We start from the raw sequence: 24,176 nt of genomic DNA, 5'->3' as shown, positions 1-24,176 counted from the left end.
ATACTAGACAAGGTTTTGGGTTTTCCCTTCCCTGTTATCTAACATACTAGACAAGGTTTTGGGTTTTCCCTTCCCTGTTGTTTAATATACTAGACAAGGTTTTGGGTTTTCCCTTCCCTGTTGTTTAATATACTGGACAAGGTTTTGGGTATTCCCTTCCCTGTTATCTAACATACTGGACAAGGTTTTGGGTTTTCCCTTCCCTGTTATCTAACATACTGGACAAGGTTTTGGGTTTTCCCTTCTTGTTATCCAACATACTAGACAAGGTTTTGGGTTTTCCCTTCCCTGTTGTTTAATATACTAGACAAGGTTTTGGGTATTCCCTTCCCTGTTGTTTAATATACTGGACAAGGTTTTGGGTTTTCCCTTCCCTGTTATCTAACATACTAGACAAGGTTTTGGGTTTTCCCTTCCCTGTTGTTTAATATACTAGACAAGGTTTTGGGTATTCCCTCCCCTGTTGTTTAATATACTGGACAAGGTTTTGGGTTTTCCCTTCCTGTTGTCTAACGTACTAGACAAGGTTTTGGGTATTTAATTCCCTGTTATCTAACATACTAGACAAGGTTTTGGGTTTTCCCTTCCCTGTTGTTTAATATACTAGACAAGGTTTTGGGTATTCCCTCCCCTGTTGTTTAATATACTGGACAAGGTTTTGGGTTTTCCCTTCCCTGTTGTTTAATATACTGGACAAGGTTTTGGGTTTTCCCTTCCCTGTTATCTAACATACTAGACAAGGTTTTGGGTATTCCCTTCCCTGTTGTTTAATATACTGGACAAGGTTTTGGGTTTTCCCTTCCCTGTTTTCTAACATACTAGACAAGGTTTTGGGTTTTCCCTTCCCTGTTTTCTAACATACTAGACAAGGTTTTGGGTTTTCCCTTCCCTGTTGTTTAATATACTGGACAAGAGTTTGGGTTTTCCCTTCCCTGTTGTTTAATATACTAGACAAGGTTTTGGGTCTTCCCTTCCCTGTTTTCTAACATACTAGACAAGAGTTTGGGTATTCCCTTCCCTGTTGTTTAATATACTAGACAAGGTTTTGGGTTTTCCCTTCCCTGTTATCTAACATACTAGACAAGGTTTTGGGTTTTCCCTTCCCTGTTGTTTAATATACTAGACAAGGTTTTAGGTTTTCCCTTCCCTGTTATCTAACATACTAGACAAGGTTTTGGGTTTTCCCTTCCCTGTTGTTTAATATACTAGACAAGGTTTTGGGTATTCCCTTCCCTGTTGTTTAATATACTAGACAAGGTTTTGGGTCTTCCCTTCCCTGTTGTTTAATATACTGGACAAGGTTTTGGGTTTTCCCTTCTTGTTATCCAACATACTAGACAAGGTTTTGGGTTTTCCCTTCCCTGTTGTTTAATATACTAGACAAGGTTTTGGGTATTCCCTTCCCTGTTGTTTAATATACTGGACAAGGTTTTGGGTTTTCCCTTCCCTGTTATCTAACATACTAGACAAGGTTTTGGGTTTTCCCTTCCCTGTTGTTTAATATACTAGACAAGGTTTTGGGTTTTCCCTTCCCTGTTGTCTAACATACTAGACAAGGTTTTGGGTATTCCCTTCCCTGTTGTTTAATATACTGGACAAGGTTTTGGGTTTTCCCTTCCCTATTATCTAACATACTAGACAAGGTTTTGGGTATTCCCTTCCCTGTTGTTTAATATACTGGACAAGGTTTTGGGTTTTCCCTTCCCTGTTATCTAACATACTAGACAAGGTTTTGGGTTTTCCCTTCCTGTTGTCTAACATACTAGACAAGGTTTTGGGTTTTCCCTTCCCTGTTGTTTAATATACTAGACAAGGTTTTGGGTATTCCCTCCCCTGTTGTTTAACATACTAGACAAGGTTTTGGGTATTCCCTTCCCTGTTGTTTAATATACTAGACAAGGTTTTGGGTATTCCCTTCCCTGTTGTTTAACATACTAGACAAGGTTTTGGGTATTCCCTTCCCTGTTGTTTAATATACTAGACAAGGTTTTGGGTATTCCCTTCCCTGTTGTTTAATATACTAGACAAGGTTTTGGGTATTCCCTTTCCTTTTGTTTAATATACTAGACAAGGTTTTGGGTTTTCCCTTCCCTGTTGTCTAACATACTAGACAAGGTTTTGGGTTTTCCCTTCCCTGTTGTTTAACATACTAGACAAGGTTTTGGGTTTTCCCTTCCCTGTTGTCTAACATACTAGACAAGGTTTTGGGTTTTCCCTTCCCTGTTGTTTAACATACTAGACAAGGTTTTGGGTATTCCTTTCCCTGTTGTTTAATATACTAGACAAGGTTTTGGGTATTCCCTTTCCTGTTGTTTAATATACTAGACAGGGTTTTGGGTATTCCCTTTCCTGTTGTTTAATATACTAGACAAGGTTTTGGGTTTTCCCTTCCCTGTTGTTTAATATACTAGACAAGGTTTTGGGTATTCCCTTTCCTGTTGTCTAACATACTAGACAAGGCTTTGGGTTTTCCCTTCCTGTTATCTAACATACTAGACAAGGTTTTGGGTTTTCCCTTCCCTGTTATCTAACATACTAGACAAGGTTTTGGGTTTTCCCTTCCCTGTTGTTTAATATACTAGACAAGGTTTTGGGTTTTCCCTTCCCTGTTGTTTAACATACTAGACAAGGTTTTGGGTTTTCCCTTCCCTGTTGTTTAATATACTAGACAAGGTTTTGGGTATTCCCTTCCTGTTATCTAACATACTAGACAAGGTTTTGGGTATTCCCTTCCTGTTATCTAACATACTAGACAAGGTTTTGGGTATTCCCTTCCTGTTATCTTACATACTAGACAAGGTTTTGGGTTTTCCCTTCCCTGTTATCTAACATACTAGACAAGGTTTTGGGTTTTCCCTTCCTGTTATCTAACATACTAGACAAGGTTTTGGGTTTTCCCTTCCCTGTTGCTTAACATACTAGACAAGGTTTTGGTTATTCCTTTCCCTGTTGTTTAACATACTAGACAAGGTTTTGGTTATTCCTTTCCCTGTTGTTTAATATACTAGACAAGGTTTTGGGTATTCCCTTCCCTGTTGTTTAATATACTAGACAAGGTTTTGGGTATTCCCTTCCTGTTGTCTAACATACTAGACAAGGTTTTGGGTTTTCCCTTCCTGTTGTCTAACATACTAGACAAGGTTTTGGGTTTTCCCTTCCCTGTTGTTTAATATACTAGACAAGGTTTTGGGTTTTCCCTTCCTGTTGTCTAACATACTAGACAAGGTTTTGGGTTTTCCCTTCCCTGTTGCTTAACATACTAGACAAGGTTTTGGGTATTCCCTTCCCTGTTGTTTAACATACTAGACAAGGTTTTGGTTATTCCTTTCCCTGTTGTTTAATATACTAGACAAGGTTTTGGGTATTCCCTTCCATGTTGTTTAATATACTAGACAAGGTTTTGGGTATTCCCTTCCTGTTGTCTAACATACTAGACAAGGTTTTGGGTTTTCCCTTCCAGTAGTCTAACATACTAGACAAGGTTTTGGGTTTTCCCTTCCCTGTTATCTAACATACTAGACAAGGTTTTGGGTTTTCCCTTCCTGTTGTTTAATATACTAGACAAGGTTTCGAGGTTTCCCTTCCCTGTTGTTTAATATACTAGACAAGGTTTTGGGTTTTCCCTTCCCTGTTATCTAACATACTAGACAAGGTTTTGGGTTTTCCCTTCCCTGTTGTTTAATATACTGGACAAGGTTTTGGGTATTCCCTTCCCTGTTATCTAACATACTAGACAAGGTTTTGGGTTTTCCCTTCCCTGTTGTCTAACATACTAGACAAGGTTTTGGGTTTTCCCTTCCCTGTTGTTTAATATACTGGACAAGGTTTTGGGTATTCCCTTCCCTGTTATCTAACATACTAGACAAGGTTTTGGGTTTTCCCTTCCCTGTTGTTTAATATACTGGACAAGGTTTTGGGTTTTCCCTTCCCTGTTATCTAACATACTAGACAAGGTTTTGGGTTTTCCCTTCCCTGTTGTTTAATATACTAGACAAGGTTTTGGGTTTTCCCTTCCCTGTTGTTTAATATACTGGACAAGGTTTTGGGTTTTCCCTTCCCTGTTATCTAACATACTAGACAAGGTTTTGGGTTTTCCCTTCCCTGTTGTTTAATATACTAGACAAGGTTTTGGGTATTCCCTTCCCTGTTGTTTAATATACTAGACAAGGTTTTGGGTTTTCCCTTCCCTGTTGTTTAATATACTAGACAAGGTTTTGGGTATTCCCTTCCCTGTTATCTAACATACTGGACAAGGTTTTGGGTTTTCCCTTCTTGTTATCCAACATACTAGACAAGGTTTTGGGTTTTCCCTTCCCTGTTGTTTAATATACTAGACAAGGTTTTTGGGTATTCCCTTCCCTGTTGTTTAATATACTGGACAAGGTTTTGGGTTTTCCCTTCCCTGTTATCTAACATACTAGACAAGGTTTTGGGTTTTCCCTTCCCTGTTGTTTAATATACTAGACAAGGTTTTGGGTATTCCCTCCCCTGTTGTTTAATATACTGGACAAGGTTTTGGGTTTTCCCTTCCTGTTGTCTAACGTACTAGACAAGGTTTTGGGTATTTAATTCCCTGTTATCTAACATACTAGACAAGGTTTTGGGTTTTCCCTTCCCTGTTGTTTAATATACTAGACAAGGTTTTGGGTATTCCCTCCCCTGTTGTTTAATATACTGGACAAGGTTTTGGGTTTTCCCTTCCTGTTGTCTAACGTACTAGACAAGGTTTTGGGTATTTAATTCCCTGTTATCTAACATACTAGACAAGGTTTTGGGTTTTCCCTTCCCTGTTGTTTAATATACTAGACAAGGTTTTGGGTTTTCCCTTCCCTGTTGTTTAATATACTGGACAAGAGTTTGGGTTTTCCCTTCCCTGTTGTTTAATATACTAGACAAGGTTTTGGGTCTTCCCTTCCCTGTTTTCTAACATACTAGACAAGAGTTTGGGTATTCCCTTCCCTGTTGTTTAATATACTAGACAAGGTTTTGGGTTTTCCCTTCCCTGTTATCTAACATACTAGACAAGGTTTTGGGTTTTCCCTTCCCTGTTGTTTAATATACTAGACAAGGTTTTAGGTTTTCCCTTCCCTGTTATCTAACATACTAGACAAGGTTTTGGGTTTTCCCTTCCCTGTTGTTTAATATACTAGACAAGGTTTTGGGTATTCCCTTCCCTGTTGTTTAATATACTAGACAAGGTTTTGGGTCTTCCCTTCCCTGTTGTTTAATATACTGGACAAGGTTTTGGGTTTTCCCTTCTTGTTATCCAACATACTAGACAAGGTTTTGGGTTTTCCCTTCCCTGTTGTTTAATATACTAGACAAGGTTTTGGGTATTCCCTTCCCTGTTGTTTAATATACTGGACAAGGTTTTGGGTTTTCCCTTCCCTGTTATCTAACATACTAGACAAGGTTTTGGGTTTTCCCTTCCCTGTTGTTTAATATACTAGACAAGGTTTTGGGTTTTCCCTTCCCTGTTGTCTAACATACTAGACAAGGTTTTGGGTATTCCCTTCCCTGTTGTTTAATATACTGGACAAGGTTTTGGGTTTTCCCTTCCCTGTTATCTAACATACTAGACAAGGTTTTGGGTTTTCCCTTCCCTGTTATCTAACATACTAGACAAGGTTTTGGGTTTTCCCTTCCTGTTGTCTAACATACTAGACAAGGTTTTGGGTTTTCCCTTCCCTGTTGTTTAATATACTAGACAAGGTTTTGGGTATTCCCTCCCCTGTTGTTTAACATACTAGACAAGGTTTTGGGTATTCCCTTCCCTGTTGTTTAATATACTAGACAAGGTTTTGGGTATTCCCTTCCCTGTTGTTTAATATACTAGACAAGGTTTTGGGTATTCCCTTTCCTTTTGTTTAATATACTAGACAAGGTTTTGGGTTTTCCCTTCCCTGTTGTTTAACATACTAGACAAGGTTTTGGGTATTCTCTTCCCTGTTATCTAACATACTAGACAAGGTTTTGGGTATTCTCTTCCCTGTTATCTAACATACTAGACAAGGTTTTGGGTACTTCCTTCCCTGTTGTCTAGTATACTGGACAAGGTTTTGGGTACTTCCTTCCCTGTTATCTAACATACTAGACAAGGTTTTGGGTACTCCCTTCCCTGTTGTTTAATATACTAGACAAGGTTTTGGGTTTTCCCTTCCCTGTTGTTTAATATACTAGACAAGGTTTTGGGTTTTCCCTTCCCTGTTATCTAACATACTAGACAAGGTTTTGGGTTTTCCTTTCCCTGTTGTTTAATATACTGGACAAGGCTTTGGGTTTTCCTTTCCCTGTTGTTTAATATACTAGACAAGGTTTTGGGTTTTCCCTTCCCTGTTGTTTAATATACTAGACAAGGTTTTGGGTTTTCCCTTCCCTGTTATCTAACATACTAGACAAGGTTTTGGGTATTCCCTTCCCTGTTGTCTAACATACTAAACAAGGTTTTGGGTATTCCCTTCCCTGTTGTTTAATATACTAGACAAGGTTTTGGGTTTTCCCTTCCCAGTTATCTAACATACTAGACAAGGTTTTGGGTTTTCTCTTCCCTGTTATCCAACATACTGGACAAGGTTTTGGGTTTTCCCTTCCCTGTTGTTTAATATACTGGACAAGGCTTTGGGTTTTCCTTTCCCTGTTTTCTAACATACTAGACAAGGTTTTGGGTATTCTCTTCCCTGTTATCTAACATAGTACTAAACAAGTTTTTGGGTTTTCCCTTCCCTGTTGTTTAATATACTAGACAAGGTTTTGGGTTTTCCCTTCCCTGTTGTTTAATATACTAGACAAGGTTTTGGGTTTTCCCTTCCCTGTTGTTTAATATACTAGACAAGGTTTTGGGTAGTCCCTTCCCTGTTGTTTAATATACTAGACAAGGTTTTGGGTTTTCCCTTCCCTGTTGTTTAACATACTAGACAAGGTTTTGGGTTTTCCCTTCCCTGTTGTTTACATACCAGACAAGGTTTTGGGTTTTCCCTTACCTGTTGTTTAATATACTAGACAAGGTTTTGGGTATTCCCTTACCTGTTGTTTAACATATCTTTCTTTGTTAGTGAAGTATACCAGCCAACGTAAGCTTTCTATGTTATTTAGCCTATTGTATAAGATATGGGTACTCCTTTCCTCGTTGTCTATTATACTGGGTACCAAGTACTTGCCTCTTGCTGACTAGCATACCACTAAACTACAGTCATTTCTACAATAGAATTACAATGAATCAGTAAAACAAGATGGCCGTCTGTCTGCCATATTGTTTTCCTGATCAAAAATCAAAACAGAATCGGCACAAGCAGGGACCATGGGGAACCTATACGTACAGTTTTTGAGAAATGTACCTCCAATGGTTTTCAAGAAATACATGTAGCGATGCCAAAGATTATTGATAGAAGGACGACAGATGGACCACGGACGAACCAGACTTACATTGTATGGCGATTTTGAAAAGCTCATTATCTGATGATGGCTGGCTAATAAAGCCAGAACTAAAGTCAATTTAAAATAAAGCAGAGCTAAAAGTAAAAGTAAAACAAGTCAGCATTGAAAAGACATCACCACTTAAACAATAACATTCTCCTATCTTGATATGAAACTATCTGCCAAGCTATTCTACAAACTGAATGTTTGACAAACACCACCACATTGAATAATTCAATGATAACATTTGGTGGTATTAACATGAGTGAATTCAGGATTATCACTTTTTTCAGTAGGTGAGATGTTCAATGCAAATGAATCCATACCCCAAGTAAGATGAACCCATACCTCCAAGTAAGATGAACCCATACCCAAAGTAAGATGAACCCATACCCCAAGTAAGATGAACCCATACCCAAAGTAAGATGAACCCATACCCCCAAGTAAGATGAACCCATACCTCCAAGTAAGATGAACCCATACCCCCAAGTAAGATGAACCAATACCTCCAAGTAAGATGAACCCATACCCAAAGTAAGATGAACCCATACCCCAAGTAAGATGAACCCATACCCCAAAGTAAGATGAACCCACACCCCCAAGTAAGATGAACCCATACCTCCAAGTAAGATGAACCCATACCCCCAAGTAAGATGAACCCATACCTCCAAGTAAGATGAACCCATACCCAAAGTAAGATGAACCCATACCCTCAAGTAAGATGAACCTATACCCCAAAGTAAGATGAACCCATACCCCAAAGTAAGATGAACCCATACCCCCAAGTAAGATGAACCCATACCCCCAAGTAAGATGAACCCATACCTCCAAGTAAGATGAACCCATACCCCAAGTAAGATGAACCCATACCTCCAAGTAAGATGAACCCATACCCAAAGTAAGATGAACCCATACCCCAAGTAAGATGAACCCATACACCCAAGTAAGATGAACCCATACCCCCAAGTAAGATGAACCCATACCCTCAAGTAAGATGAACCCATACCTCCAAGTAAGATGAACCCATACCCCAAGTAAGATGAACCCATACCCCCAAGTAAGATGAACCCATACCCCCAAGTAAGATGAACCCATACCTCCAAGTAAGATGAACCCATACCTCCAAGTAAGATGAACCCATACCTCCAAGTAAGATGAACCCATACCCCCAAGTAAGATGAACCCATACCCCCAAGTAAGATGAACCCATACCTCTAAGTAAGATGAACCCATACCCCCAAGTAAGATGAACCCATACCCCAAAGTAAGATGAACCCATACCCCCAAGTAAGATGAACCCATACCCCAAGTAAGATGAACCCATACCCCCAAGTAAGATGAACCCATACCTCCAAGTAAGATGAACCCATACCCCAAGTAAGATGAACTCATACCTCCAAGTAAGATGAACCCATACCTCCAAGTAAAATGAACCCATCCTTCAAGCAAGATGAACCCATACCTCAAAGTAAGTTTAACCCATACCTCAAAGTAAGATGAACTCATACCTCTAAGTAAAAAGTTCCAGTGGAAAGTACATTTTTTTTCTTTGATGTAGCAGGAAAACATCAAAATATGTAACTCTGACCTACTTTTGTAACCAACTCACCTAGGTATATCAATTCCTTGACAGGATGACGGACTGACACTATGGAAAAGACCTCCATCCCCCAACAAGAACCCCCCCCCCCCCCCCCCCCCTTGTTCCCAGTTTCTAACAATAACCTCATCCTCCTTCAGGGAGTTTTACTAGGTATCAATTACTTTCAACATTTATTGTTTTATGTTCTAGACTTTCCCAATGTCATAATGTTTTTACTTTTCAAATCTGGAATTATATATATATTGTTCCCAATACACAGCACAAATAGATCTAAATGCAAAACTTGTAAATTCTTTGTATAAATCCATCTCCTGATGGAATTCTGTAGAATATAGGCTGGTCCTCTTGCTGGCTTCCTCGTCACATTTTTCTCCCACTATAAAATGAAAGCTTAATCTATACGACAGCACAGAATAAATCATACAAACCTAGAAGCTTCACATCTAAGTTGTTATCGCTGGTATGGGAAAGCAGTTCTCGAAGAAAAGCACATAAATACCGGAACACATTTCTATGGCACTCTGGGATTTGTGCTATCACCTACAACATGGTAAACAAGATAGGGATATTTTAACACTTCAGATATGATAAACCTCGGCCGTAATTGGCAAGGACAGGTATATTTAAGGTTGGGGACAAATGGCAGAATACATACTACAAGAGTTTAATAAAAATATTAGATGTCTTCATGACTGACCACTCATATGACTGGTGGTTAACAGTAAATACTCTACAATGTAAGCAGAAATATCAACGGAATGTATAATTCTGAGGCAAGTATATCAGATAATCTTTATATGCACGTATACAATTACAACATTTAAGGAATATTGATAAATAAGAGGCCCATGGGCCTTAACGGCCACCTGAGTTATGATATATTTTAGCATATTTGGCCCCTGTGACCTTGAATGAAGGTCAAGGTCATCCATTTGAACAAACTTGGTAGCCCTTCATCCCAGCATGCTACAGACCTCATATTGTGTCGCTGGGCCTTTTGGTTATCAAAAAGAAGTCATTTAAAGATCTAAGCGTATTTGGCCGCTGTGACCTTGAATGAAGGTCAAGGTCATCCATTTGAACAAACTTGGTAGCAGTTTTTCATAGCATGCTACAGACCTAATATTGGGTCTTTGGGCCTCTTAGTTATCAAAAAGAAGTTGTTTAAAGATTTTAGCATATTTGATCCCTGTGACCTTGAATGAAGGTCAAGGTCATCCATTTGAACAAACTTGTTAGCAGTTCTTCATAGCATGCTAAAGACCTAATATTGGTCCTCTTAGTTATCAAGAAGAAGTTGTTTTAAAATTTTAGCATATTTGACCCCTGTCACCTTGAATGAAGGTCAAAGTCATCCATTTGAACAAACTTGGTAGCCCTTTGTTTCAGCATGAAACTGACCTAATATTGGGTATCTGGGCCTTTTGGTTACTGAGAAGAAGTTGTTTAAAGATTTTAGCATATTTGACCCCTGTGACCTTGAATGAAGATCATGCAAGGTCATCCATTTGAACAAACTTGGTAGCCCTTCATCCCAGCATGCTACAGACCTAATATTGAGTCTCTGGGCCTGTTGGTTATTGAGAACAAGTTGAAAATGTAAATTGTTTACGACGGACGACGCACAACGCCGGACAAAAGGCAATCGCAATAGGTCAACTGAGACTTTGTCTCAGGTGACCTAATAAAATTGTAGTTATAGACAGGTGTTGTAATAGGCAGACTGTACTATAGGTACATGAATAGAGAAATTGTAATTAGACAGGTGTTGTATTAGAGAGTCTGTTTTTTAACAGTTTGTTTACTTCATATTGGGTCTCTGGGCCTCTTAGTTATCAAGAAAATGTTGCTTAAAGATTTTAGCATATTTGACCCCTGTGACCTTGAATGAAGGTCAAGGTCATCCATTTGAACAAACTTGGTAGCCCTTCGTCCCAGCATGCTACTGATCTAACATTAGGTCTCTGGGCCTTATGGTTATCAAGAAGAAGTTGTTTAAATTTTTTTAGCATATTTGACCCCTGTGACCTTGAATGAAGATCAAGGTCATCCACTTGAACAAGCTTGGTAGTCCTTCATCCCAGCATGCTACAGACCTAATATTGGGTCTCTGGGCCTTTTTGTTATCAAGAAGAAGTTGTTTAAAGATTTTAGCATATTTGACCCCTGTGACCTTGAATGAAGGTCAAGGTCATCCACTTGAACAAACTTGGTGGCACTTTATCCCAGCATGCTACACACCCAATTATCAGGTCTCTGGGCCTGTTGGTTATTGAGAACAAGTTGAAAATGTAAATTGTTTACGACGGACGACGCACGACGCCGGACAAAAGGCAATCGCAATAGGTCAACTGAGACTTTGTCTATTAAGTGTTCAAAGTAGATAGCCTTTATTGACACATGGCCTATATTGAAGGTTGAATAATTAACAGTTTCCCCTGCAGATGGTCATTATAAACAGGTAATAATTTTTGACTGATGTTATTATATACAGTTTGTTCTTGTAAAACATGATCATTATAGACAGATGCTTTATTAACAGGGTGTTTTGTAAAACATTTCATTTCATACAGTTAGGTGATAATTTTTGACAGATGTTATAATTTGAAAGAGTTTGTCCTTGTAAAAGATATGGTCATTATAGACAGGTGGCAATTTCTGACAGATGTTTGTAAAAACAGGTTGTCTTTGTAAAACACATGGTCATTATAAACAGGTGGTAATTTTGACAGGTGTTTGTAAAAACAGGTTGTCTTTGTAAAACATATGGTCATTATAAACAGGTGGTAATTTTGACAGGTGTTTGTAAAAACAGGATGTCTTTGTAAAACATATGGTCATTATAAACAGGTGGTAATTTTTGACAGGTGTTTGTAAAAACAGGTTGTCTTTGCAAAACATATGGTCGTTTATAGAGAGGTGGTAATTTTTGACAGGTGTTTTTTTAAACAAGTTGTCTTTGTAATACATACGTCATCTCAGACAGGTTACATGTTAAGTACATGAATGCACCAACATGTATGAAATATTAAATGCAAAAAGGCAGAAGCTGCATTTGTCTCTGTAATCACTTTTTAGCCCACCATCATCAGATGGTGGGCTATTCAAAACGCCCTGCGTCCGTGATTTTGACAATTGAAGTTTGTTATCCCTATTTCTCAGAAAGTACTCAAGGGATCTTTCTGAAATGTCATATGTAGGTTCCCCTTGGTCTGTAGTTATGCATATTGCATTTTTGGACCAATCGAAAAACAACATGGCCGACAGGAAGCCATCTTGGATTATGACAATTGAAGTTTGTTATCCCTATTTCTGAGAAAGTACAGAAGGGATCTTTCTGAAATGTCATATGTAGGTTCCCCTTGGTCCGTAGTTATGCATATTGCACTTTTGGAACAATCTGAAAACAGCATGGCCGACAGGCAGCTATCTTGGATTTTGACAATTGAAGTTTGTTATCGCTATTTTTCAGAAAGTACTGAAGGGATCTTTGTCAAATTTCATATGTAGGTTCCCCTTCAGTCTGTAGTTATGCATATTGCATTTTTGGACCAATTGGAAAACAACATGGCCAACAGGAAGCCATCTTGGATTATGACAATTGAAGTTTGTTATCGCTATTTCTGAGAAAGTCCTCTAGGGATCTTTCTGAAATTTCATATGTAAGTTCCCCTTGGTCCGAAGTTATGCATATTCAATCTTGGGACCGATCAGAAAACAATATGGCCGACAGGAAGTCATCTTGGATTTTGACACTTGAAGTTTGTTATCACTGTTTCTCAGAAAGTACTGAAGGGATCTTTCTGAAACTTTATATGTCTGTCATATTGCATTTTGGGACCAATCTGAAAACAACATGGTCGACAGACAGCCATTATTGCTAAATCTCAAATTACATATACAAGTTCCCCTTGCTTGAAAAGTACTGGAGGGATGTTTCTCAATTTACACAGATTAAGTAAGAGGGAAGGAAAAATATAGAAAAGATCAATCTGACATGGAACCTATAAAGATCATTCAATGGTGGGTGCCAAGATCCCTCTGGGATCTCTTGTTAAAGCAACTAGGTTTCTTGTTTGACAATCAGTCAATTGTATACTTTTTTGCATGAGTTTATCAGACAGACTGTTGATCTACTATTTTGAATCAATTGGATGTCCTGAAACTGGTTACAAGGAAGACATGGTATGTATGATTGTAAGTCTAATTATAGTAATAGTAGTAAATATACTGCAGCATGGAAATGGTAATCACAAGGTACAGCCATCAGCACTATCGTATCTGGAAATAATTTTATGAAATTACAAATGATGATTTACTATAATATGCAGATGTGTGTCACATATAGGTTTCAGAAAAGTTCCTAGGGTCAAAGTCACTGTAACTTATATAATAATATATAACTTGGAATATACTGTCAAAAATAACCATAATGGGCTCTTACAAACAGAGAACTGACTTTCAATCATTTACTAATGACAATATGCTTTGATGAGCAGATGTGGGTTTTAAAATTTCCTAAGGTTGAGGTCTCTGTTACTAAAAATAAAACCAGGAATATACAATTATCTAAGATAGTATGCATGAATAAAGCTATACCACCCATTTGTTTTTGATTGCTGCTTATAGGAGAAATACACTGAATGTCAGGCACAGAGCGGGGCCCACCTGTCAGTATTCTAGTTTACTTTAGATGACAGAGGCTGTATTTTATATATCAAGATACACATGGTCTGTATCGATATAATATTGTGTTCTAATGAACTGATAACAATACATATTGATAAACCTAGACATCACTGGTTTTATACTGGAGTAACATGCTCCCATGGTGGAATCTTGACTCAATGAATCCATAATTAAAAACAAACCTGTAGCTTGGCACATGCACTAAAATGATTTTTTTTTCTGAATATGAAAAATGTGTTTTCTACACCTTAAATATTACTAGAGACAATTTTTTGGTGATCAATACATGGTGATATCTTTCTCATTAATCATTCAGTCAGTTTACAGGCATCAAATATACACGAGACGGTGGGGAAATTTAGGGTTCGAGTTTGAACACAGCTGTGTTCTCATTTGTCATCCTTCACTGTCAGACAAACTTCTCACTACTCATCAGGTTAAAAGTTCACTATATAATCACATGAATAATATTTTTTCACACTTCTCTTTATTTTCAAAATGAAAGCATAATCATCAAATGTTAATAAATCATTCAGAAAATAGAGATCAAAGGACATGACATGTACCGATTTCAAGATCAAAGTGATTTTACACTATCTGTAAAACAAAATTTTTTCTTCAGGTTTCAGTTCCATTCCATAATATTTTTCACTGTTAAAATAAAAAGGTATGGAGCAGAAAAAATATGAACAAGTCTGCTCCCTGCCAACAACGTCTCGTACACCCTGCTAACGTGAAACCAAAGAGAGATGGGGCTCATATGTAGCCAACCTCATCCCCATTATCAACAAGAATTACATGTAATAAATGCCTCACCCGTCCCTTTTGTAAGCATATGATGACTAATACCAGTAGTAAGTTTTAACTCCAAAATTCACAACAATTTCAGTATCCATGTAATCTGTAGGGTATGTTGAGATGCCCATACTACAATGCACTAGATTTCTGGTTCGGTTGAAATAACATTGATACTTTATGAGAAACTGAGCTAAACACAAAACTTTTAAGTCCTGGAAATAGTGATGCAGACAGAATGATAGACAGTAGCATTACAATATCCCCTTCTGTTCTTTTATTTAGGGGATAATAAATTGTCAAAGAATCATGGGATATCTTATTCACATGCTTTTTGAAAGTTGTAAATTGCAACCATTGACCTTTAACCGGACCAATGCCCAACAAAACCTAATCATGTGCAGAATTCAACGGTGTGATGTAAAGTTCTGGTGTGAATATGAACTAAATCTATCCAAGGGTTCATGAGAAATCTTTGAACAGTGCAGGACTCTTACACACCCACACATAACTCACAGACATGTTATATATACAAGTCCCTTCCCTCCTTTACTTAGTTGGGAGTATAATTATGCCCTTTCCCCAATGTATGTCTGGACTCTGATGGGTGTATTGAATAGCACATAGATGTATATCCGTTGAATATACCTTGATATGCCCATCTCATGCCAATGTGACATACATTCTAACATCAAATGTATATAAATATGGCGAAGTAGTCACACAAAGAGGTATGTCAAATGCTACTGACAGAAGTACAGGTCATATAATGAAATTTTAAGTAGATGGGTTGAAAACTGAGATCTGGACATGACTTAAACACATCAGGTTTCATTTTGTGTTCAATAATTTTGCAAAAATGACAATGTACCCTGTTAAATGCTTGAAAAATAGCTTTAAAATGTATATACAATGTACATGTACTGAAAAATAAAGTACTTTTTCAACTAACGGCCGAAAACTTGTAAGTGAAATTAGTAGCCGAGATTACCCCATTTTCATTGGAATTTAATGTAGTTTGGGAGTGAGAGATTGGAATTAGTCCCACACCATTAAGGCATGTCTGTCTGAAGGGTGATTAGTGTGTCTGTCTGAGAGATAAACAGAAATCAAGGTATCAACGAGCTGCGTGCAGCCATATTTTCTGTTTTTGTCAGTAACTAAAGAAAAATTTCCACCGTCATATCACAATTTGTATCCCCAATCATAAAAGTATCTGGATACTTTTTCTGACCATCATTAATGCATCCTTCCCATAGTAATTGTATCCTACCAAATATGCATACATTTAAATCCTAAATTTAATCATGGTAATTGGAGCTTAAATACAAAGGCAGTCAATGTGGAAAATATCTTCAACAGAAATCTTCACATTCGATCCAAGGATTTCACGTGACACAAAACTTGTGTTCATCCTTGGAATATATTATAGATATACAGAGACTTTAATTTGTCATCACATAAAGTCTGAAGGGGAATATCTATTATCCAGAACAGAATCCTTGGATTAAGATGATCGACCTACAGGTCATTAGCTTAATATTACATTATCACCTACCGGTAATTTACAATGACAAAAGACAAACAAGTGACCACTCAAGTCATTTGCTGAATCTTTGATATGCTGTGTAAACAAGAGTTATCTTTCCTACATCTCAGTTATTTCTCGGATCAAAATATTTCCTATTCCCTCAAGACTTATCTCCCTTAGCGTATTTTACCATACAGAGATTGTATTAAAAACAACTATTATCTAATATAACATACTCCTGCCTATGAGGAACAGTTGCCTAAAGGTAATTCTGCAAAACTTGTTGAATTGGTTTAAACCGTTGATCATGAGGGATCTACGATAGGTAAAGATTTGGACAGAGGCTAGTCAGTACATCTCTGGTATGAATGTTTGTTCCCTACAGATTCCCGTCTTTTATAATTACCTATTTACTATAGAAACCTGTCTAAAATAAACATCTGTTTACTGTAATTACCTGTCAGAAATGAACACCTGTTTACTTTAGACACCTGGGCCTGTCTACAAGGCTTACTTGTCTAGTATGGACACATGTATACTATATCTGTGTAGTATGAGTGTCTGTTCATTATAATTACCTGTCTAGAATGAACACCTGTTTATTGTAGACATCTGGGCATATCTGCCACACTTACTTGTCTAGTATGAACACATGTTCACTGTATCTGTGTAGTAAGAATGTCTGTTCATTATAAATACCTGTCTAGTATGGACACCTGTTTACTGTATCTGAAGTATGAATGTCTGTTCATTATAAATACTTGTCTAGTATGGACACCTGTTTACTGTATCTGTAGTATGAATGTCTGTTCATTATAAATACCTGTCTAATACGAACACATGTTCACTGTATCTGTGTAGTAAGAATGTCTGTTCATTAACGATACCTGTCTAGTATGGACACCTGTTTACTGTATCTGTGTAGTATGAATGTCTGTTCATTATAAATACCTGTCTAGTATGAACACATGTTCACTGTATCTGTGTAGTAAGAATGTCTGTTCATTAACGATACCTGTCTAGTATGGACACCTGTTTATTGTAGACACATGGGCCTGTCTACCACACTTACTTGTCTAGTATGAACACATGTTTACTATAGAAATCTGTTTAGCGTAAACACCTGTTCACTGTATACACCTGTCTACTGTGGAGACCTGTCCAGTATGAACACCTTTCCATACTGGTTTATTAAATGTATAGACACCTGTATATTGTGGGCATCTGTATAAAACCTACCTGTTTACACAGCATGTAGTTGCGTGAACACTCAAGACAGCGCTGGTAAACACTACAGGGAATTACCGACTCCGGGAGACACTTGAGGAACAGTAATAAAGTTGCCGCCACAGAGTGAATACTCCCAGCTATTATCAAGGTCAAGGTCATACATTAAACACACAAAGTGGATTTTTTTATAGACCAGCTACTCAATACAAGTTAAAATGGTTGTTATCAAATTTAAAGCACTTTTCCTAGGTCTAAAAGGATACGTATGGCGTCCGGTACTCCTGTGTCAAGACAATCTCGGATTTTGGATACTTCGGTCTGCAGTCCTGATCTCTCAAACAGTCCAGTCTGTTACAACCAATCACACATCAGATTTACCAAATTAACATGTATCCTTGTAAACATTGCCAAAATACATTTGGATAATGGAACCATACAATAATTATGATTTTTTTTTAAACATACAACTTATGTACCAACCTCCAATTTACCGACTCTCCATATATGATCTACTAGTCTCCATATTTCTTTTGGAATGGCATACAATCGTCCCCCTGATGCTGTGAGGTCTCGCTTCTCTAAACTTCCAGGCTGTTCCTAGAAACATATAAAAACAGCTAAATCGAATCATCTTAAAACTGAGCTGTACACCGATATACCCTCAAACAGGTTTGTTTTTCTGGTGTTCTTCAATACTTCATACCTTTTTGACAACATCATTGTGTGTAGTAATATGTACAGTTAAAAGCACAGGCCAATTTTTTAAAACTCTCAGCTAGATTTAGTGGATTCAATTATCATTCAGAACATAATGACAAATGCCATCGATACCATGGACATATCAAGCTTAATATACACCATAATTCATATTTTGTCTTGGCATATGAAGAAAATTTTACATCCATGAATAATAGTAAAAGTTCATTCCATTTGATGTGTAAGGATCATTTCTCTTACATTTCTTTAAGCAGCTTGAAAATATTGGAAACTGACCATTACATGACAATCTCCCTTAATCTTCTCCTTAATTCCAAGATGTCTTCATCAAAAATAGGTCTAAATATTGTAATAGCATCTGTCTTAAAATTTTTACTAAGTCTTTGAAAATAAATTCTTAATATGAATGGTATATTATTTGAAGACAAACCAGTAATACATAGAAAATGTTCAGTGTGGACCCACCAGTTCAATAGATGGATGGACAGAATCAAATTAACCTCCGTACTTTGATTCAATGTCACAGTAGGAGAGTACAAAAAGTGAACATTAAAATAATTATGGATTTTCTCTCTACCCTAATCACTTACAATTTCAATAAGTTGAGCGACAGGGACCTCCCTGATAGGGCCATGCATCTGTATAAGTGCCTGTATAGACGATCCAAACGAACTAGGAATGTAGCTACCTCCAACAGTGATGTAGGTAGTGTTAAGGCAAAGTGATATGTTTATCAAGTCTTATGGTGTACAATATTGGAACGTTACACCTTGTGTCAGATGAACATGCTTAAGCAGAAAAAGTCATTAGTCCTTACACAAAATATCACACCAGCGATAATTAGAGCTTTAGATTCTCAAGAACTTTTCCTGAACATTTGTAAAAAAATACCTTTGCTCTTTTTCATTCAGCTTTTCATCATGCATAGCAAAATAAAAGGAATTTTTCCTTTACAAAGAAAGCAAAATTTACTGCTTTTCTGTGCAAAGTTAGGATAAAACTATCTTGACTTGCTACACACAACAAAATCACATGTTTTCTTTTTCTGTTCCCTAGGCGAACAATCAGAGTATTACCCGCATTAGTCTTGTGTGTTTCCAAAGTATGTAAATTAGAACAAAACATTTCTGTCTCCCTAGAGAACAGACAAATGGAATAGTCCCCATTCAATAATATATGAACAGCGTTGTGTACAGACAAATGGAATAGTCCCCATTCAATAATATATGAACAGCGTTACAGACAAATGGAATAGTCCCCATTCAATAATATATGAACAGCGTTGTGTACAGACAAATGGAATAGTCCCCATTCAATAATATATGAACAGCGTTACAGACAAATGGAATAGTCCCCATTCAATAATATATGAACAGCGTTGTGTACAGACAAATGGAATAGTCCCCATTCAATAATATATGAACAGCGTTGTGTACAGACAAAAAAGGATATAAAGAAGTCCTTGCCACCATGAAGATGAAGAACCAGGATGTCCTCCACCTTGTCATCGCCACTGCTCAGCTTCCCCACCGAGTTTTCATCTACATATGCCTTTAACTGGATCTCACAGCCCTCACCTTCAGAGAAATAATGGTCAGTCAAACATTCCTGTTCTTAATTTCTCAAAAGTCTTCATAAGTAGAAATTAGTTTCTGCCACTGTTTAGAATTTTCTTAGTATACCATATTAACACGACTTATTGTATAATATAAATACAAAATATTGGAAGATTTGATCAAAGACTCATGACAAGCAAAATTTCCTGGAACAGTATTTTACTAAAGTTACTGATTTTTCCTAAATATAAGTTTAGGGTATTTGATACACAAACAGACTGCAACAGATTGATATTCTTGGATCTAATTTTGATTTCTGCAAATTACAAGATGTACAAGGGACTGTCTACTGCAAAAAGCCGAGGGGACCATACATATTTCTCAGACACAATCATATAAATTTTCTTTGGCATGAAAATTTGAATGTGTACACTTTTCCCCAGGGACACTCCAAGATATCAGCATGTGTTGACCTGTTTGCTGAACTTCTATAGATATTAATGGGTTTCAAATTGCCCATTACAAACCCATCAAAAAGCCATTACATATGTTGGGATTACTTTTGTACACCTTTAATGGCCCCTAAAGTAATGGCCAAACTCATTACAAACCCATTAAAGTTTTCACTAAGTAATTGCCATTACAATGTAACAGGGCCATCAATTATTAGTTTTCAATGTAATGGGCATTAAACCTTATGGTGTAATGGGCATTAAACGTTTTGGTGTAATGTAATGGCCATTAGGTTTGGAGCAAAACCATTTTTGTAATGCCCATTAACGGTGTCATTACTTTCTGAAGTGTACTCTGTAATGGCCATTACATTTCGTCAGAAAAGGTGTAATGGCCATTAAAGGTGTACAAAACTAATAGACCCATTACAAGAAAATACACTTTAATGGCCATAATCTTTACAAATATAATGACCATTACTTTTAAAGTTCAAAAACTGTTCAGAGATCAACATAATTGTAATGGCCATTACGTTTTTACAAACAAAAGTGTAATGGCCATTATATATATATACAGGTATACAAAATTAATGGACCTACATGTAACCATTACATGAGACACATTCAGAAAATTTAAAAAAATGCATTTTACCACTTAATTTCATCAAAGTTCGTCATGAACTGTATCACTATGCATGTTTGACAATATCCTTGTACTTGTAGTCCTTCCATTAAAAATTGCATTCAAATTGATCCATAATTTGTTTCAAATTTATATAACTGCTTCAAAAATGGATATTGCACACAATCATGTGGACCCAAAATCCTTTTAATATTCTTCAGATACATGTAAGAGTGATTTATGTTCATTATTGCATTAATTCTCAATGTACATATGATGTGTGTTTGTACAATTTAGATAAATAGGCAATACAATTTAAGAAATGGCAAAGCTGTTTGAATATAATGTACACTATGTAAATTTAGGTCACATGCATGGTGATTGGTTTTAAGTTAATTCTTACCTATAAACAGGTTGACATATTTCCAGAGTTGAATAAATCATTTCCTGGTAGTCTTGTATTAATCATGAACCAGGTATTAAAGATAAATACTTCCCTTCATTTGTAAAATAACATGTTGTTCATCTGTGTGAGAAAAGCCTCATGGCTGCCATGTATTGGAACTCTCCTGCTTTAAGTTATTGGGCGGGAAAAATTTGGCGGGAAAATTTGGCGGGAAATTTGAAGTTTTCTTATTGTAAAGGGGTTTAGTAAGCCTGTACAGTTTCCTTATTCTTCTTTAAAGCTAACAACAAAATTGTAATATAGACATGGAATTAAACAATAACAATATAATGAAAAATAAGATACTGAAATAATACATTAAGTTAAGGCCAACAATTCATGGTAGTATATTGAATATTGTCATAATTATGTATTACAATATGATGTGATGATATTTGTAACAATTGTAATGGCCATTACATGAAAAAAAATGTTACTTATGAGGAATTGCACATCAGAATAAAAAAATGTAATGGCATTACATAAAGGCACCATTCAGTAATGGCTATTGCATTATGACCATAATTTGTTATGGTCTTTAAATGGAAAATGTAATGGGCATTACATGAAGGTACCGATAAGTAATGGCCATTACATTGTGACCCTAATTTGTTATGGCCATTAAATGGAAAATGTAATGGGCATTACATGAAGTTACCAATAAGTAATGGCCATTGCATTGTGATCATAATTTGTTGTGGGCATTAAATGGAAAATGTTATGGGAGTACATAAAATCCACAGTTAGTAATGGCCATAACATTATGATGACTCCACTCTAATGGCCATTACAAACAGAATAAAGGCCATTAAAAAAAATACAAAACATGAAGTAATGGCCATTATTTTGTTAATAACCATTACAAAGAAAATATTAATAGGAAAGTAATCGAAATTTAGAAAAATAATGCCCATTACATTACTTAACTCCAGGTTTGTCCCAAAAAAGGAAACGAGAAATAATGGCCAATTTCAATGGAAACAGTGTTTTTAATGGGTTTGTAATGGGTTTGTAATAGATTTGTAATGACTTTGCTGGGCAGTAGTGTTTATTACCAAACAAGAGCACATTGTCAATAAAAACAAACACCTCACAGACAATGTTTTTACCTGGAACTACTACAGATTGTGAGGGAGTGACTTCCATCCAAGATCGACAGTGACTTGTTTCGTCAAGCTTCTTTATGAACTCAAAAGTCACAGGTACCTACCAAAACAAACAGTTTATTAACATTTTATATTACGCTGCAGAGTTCAGGTTACAAATTAATAAATCAACTTGGAAGGCTCAATAAAAATCCCAATATCAGCCATTTCTGATTTTAGATTGACATTTTACGATCATGAGTTTATAAATAGATTTATACCTAACTCTCCTAATCACATGGCACTACCTTGTATGTTCACATCCCAGAAATATCTTATTGTAACACACAATCATACCTGTCCTGTGTTCTCCACTATCAAACTCTGTACTTGAGCTTCCAAAAACTTCAAATCTTGGAAAATAAACTGAAATGTACAAGTTCAATTACATAATATCATTATCAAGGTATTGTGATAGAATATAAATCATTTAGTGATTGATTTTATAATCGCTATGTACCAGAAAAAGTGATGTTTTAAAATTCACAAATCAAGCTGAAAATCACTTATCGTTTGATCATTTATCAATATAAATCATGTGTTAAACTTATAGGAAAATCTCCAGTTGGAGAATTTCTCCAAGAATCAACGTCCTGCTCAGTTCATATTTGTAATTTAATTCATCTACCAGACTCGAGGAGGATTCCTAGTGGATACAGAGCCTTATAAATAAACATAGTAAACAAATAGATTAAGAAGAGGAGCATCTTGTACGGGTTCCCATTGGTGTATTCTACTAGTCACCAGCTATAGAAGGAAGTAGAATACACCAATTGGAACCTGGCTGTAGCAGTTGTTCTGCTTCTTAATTTGTTTGTTTAATGTGTTAAACTGCTTGGACATGCATATTTAATGGTGATTAAATAAACAAGGAATTGGTAAACATCAACAAAGTAGGACAGGAAAACAGATATCAGTACCACTGACCCACAGGAAAGTTTGGGTTCAAAAGTACTTTCCCAAATGTCAAACATTGTGGTCCAATTAAACTGAATTAGTCGTATCTTAAACGACTCTGAGGAAAAGGTCAAGATTATGATAAATTTTGCAGTTGGCAATCGGCAAGAAGTTTACTTGCCCACAGATCGAATCTACACTGGTCCTGGACGATGGGACCTAGATTTTTTCTCACCCTACAAAGTAGGATAACTTTTCAAATTTTACGATATATTCATGTCTAATTTCTCCTCTCTTGCCTTCTGACATTCAATATACATCCTTCAAATGAGAATAGCATCAGTTCACAAAACTCACATCTGTTTTGCTGAGTTTCACTTGGGGCAGGTATTCATTCTCCAGTCGATCTAACTGCTTCATTATGTCCTCATATACCCTCTTGGATTTCTCATCATCAATGACTTTAATCTGAAAACAAAAGAAATTATCATCAAAGTCTGATTCCTCACGTCAGTATTTGTATCAGATATACTTGTACACTATCTATAATATATTTATAACAATTATAAATGATTTAAAACTTTGTTGAAATACACTGTTAGTAAGAATCCATTTCAGCTGAGTACTTCATGGCATTGTAAAAATGTCAAAGAAAAAACACAAGATAACGAGCAGAGGACCCAATCAAAGTTGCCCCTCACCCCTCACCAATACATGTATATCTATTTACTGTAAAACATCCCAGTCCCTTAAAACAACACCTACATAAGATCCCTCTAACATTAGTACTCACATCAACATCAAAGAGAGCGGAGACGGGTTTGTGGTCACTGACTTTTAAATCCTGGTGACAGCGATATGCCTTCAGTCTGATGTCGGGTCCTTTAAACAGGACCCTATCACACCAAGCTGGAGCCCGACATTTCTCACTGGACACAAAAAATGCAATACAGGAACCAGGCATTAAAGTAATCAACATACATCAACAAACAGCAAATTACAACCTTCAGATTATTAAATATTCAATTGTCTTTTGATCTGAAGATAAAAAGGTAAAAGTTTTTTAAGTTTAGACTACTTT

At 36.6% G+C, this 24,176-nt stretch overlaps 1 protein-coding gene across 1 annotated transcript in view; it reads right to left on the bottom strand.

The window, feature by feature from the left end:
- Positions 1 to 24,176, bottom strand: part of LOC117327728 (inositol polyphosphate 5-phosphatase OCRL-like) — an 86,752-nt gene that overhangs the window by 37,455 nt on the left and 25,121 nt on the right. Inside the window, exons 15-24 of the mRNA XM_033884856.1 lie at positions 23,889 to 24,024; positions 23,453 to 23,563; positions 22,496 to 22,564; positions 22,163 to 22,259; positions 19,431 to 19,555; positions 18,569 to 18,679; positions 17,742 to 17,858; positions 17,525 to 17,609; positions 17,271 to 17,398; positions 9,445 to 9,556 (exon numbers count right to left, since the gene is read on the bottom strand). Of these exons, the coding sequence (XP_033740747.1) occupies positions 9,445 to 9,556; positions 17,271 to 17,398; positions 17,525 to 17,609; positions 17,742 to 17,858; positions 18,569 to 18,679; positions 19,431 to 19,555; positions 22,163 to 22,259; positions 22,496 to 22,564; positions 23,453 to 23,563; positions 23,889 to 24,024 (1,091 nt within the window). The remainder of the gene's footprint in view (positions 1 to 9,444; positions 9,557 to 17,270; positions 17,399 to 17,524; positions 17,610 to 17,741; positions 17,859 to 18,568; positions 18,680 to 19,430; positions 19,556 to 22,162; positions 22,260 to 22,495; positions 22,565 to 23,452; positions 23,564 to 23,888; positions 24,025 to 24,176) is intronic.

Source organism: Pecten maximus, chromosome 5 (assembly GCF_902652985.1).
Source record: "Pecten maximus chromosome 5, xPecMax1.1, whole genome shotgun sequence".
Taxonomy (NCBI): Eukaryota; Metazoa; Mollusca; class Bivalvia; order Pectinida; family Pectinidae; genus Pecten; species Pecten maximus.
Note: the sequence above shows the minus strand (reverse complement) of the source record. Positions and strands in the feature narration are given on the sequence as shown.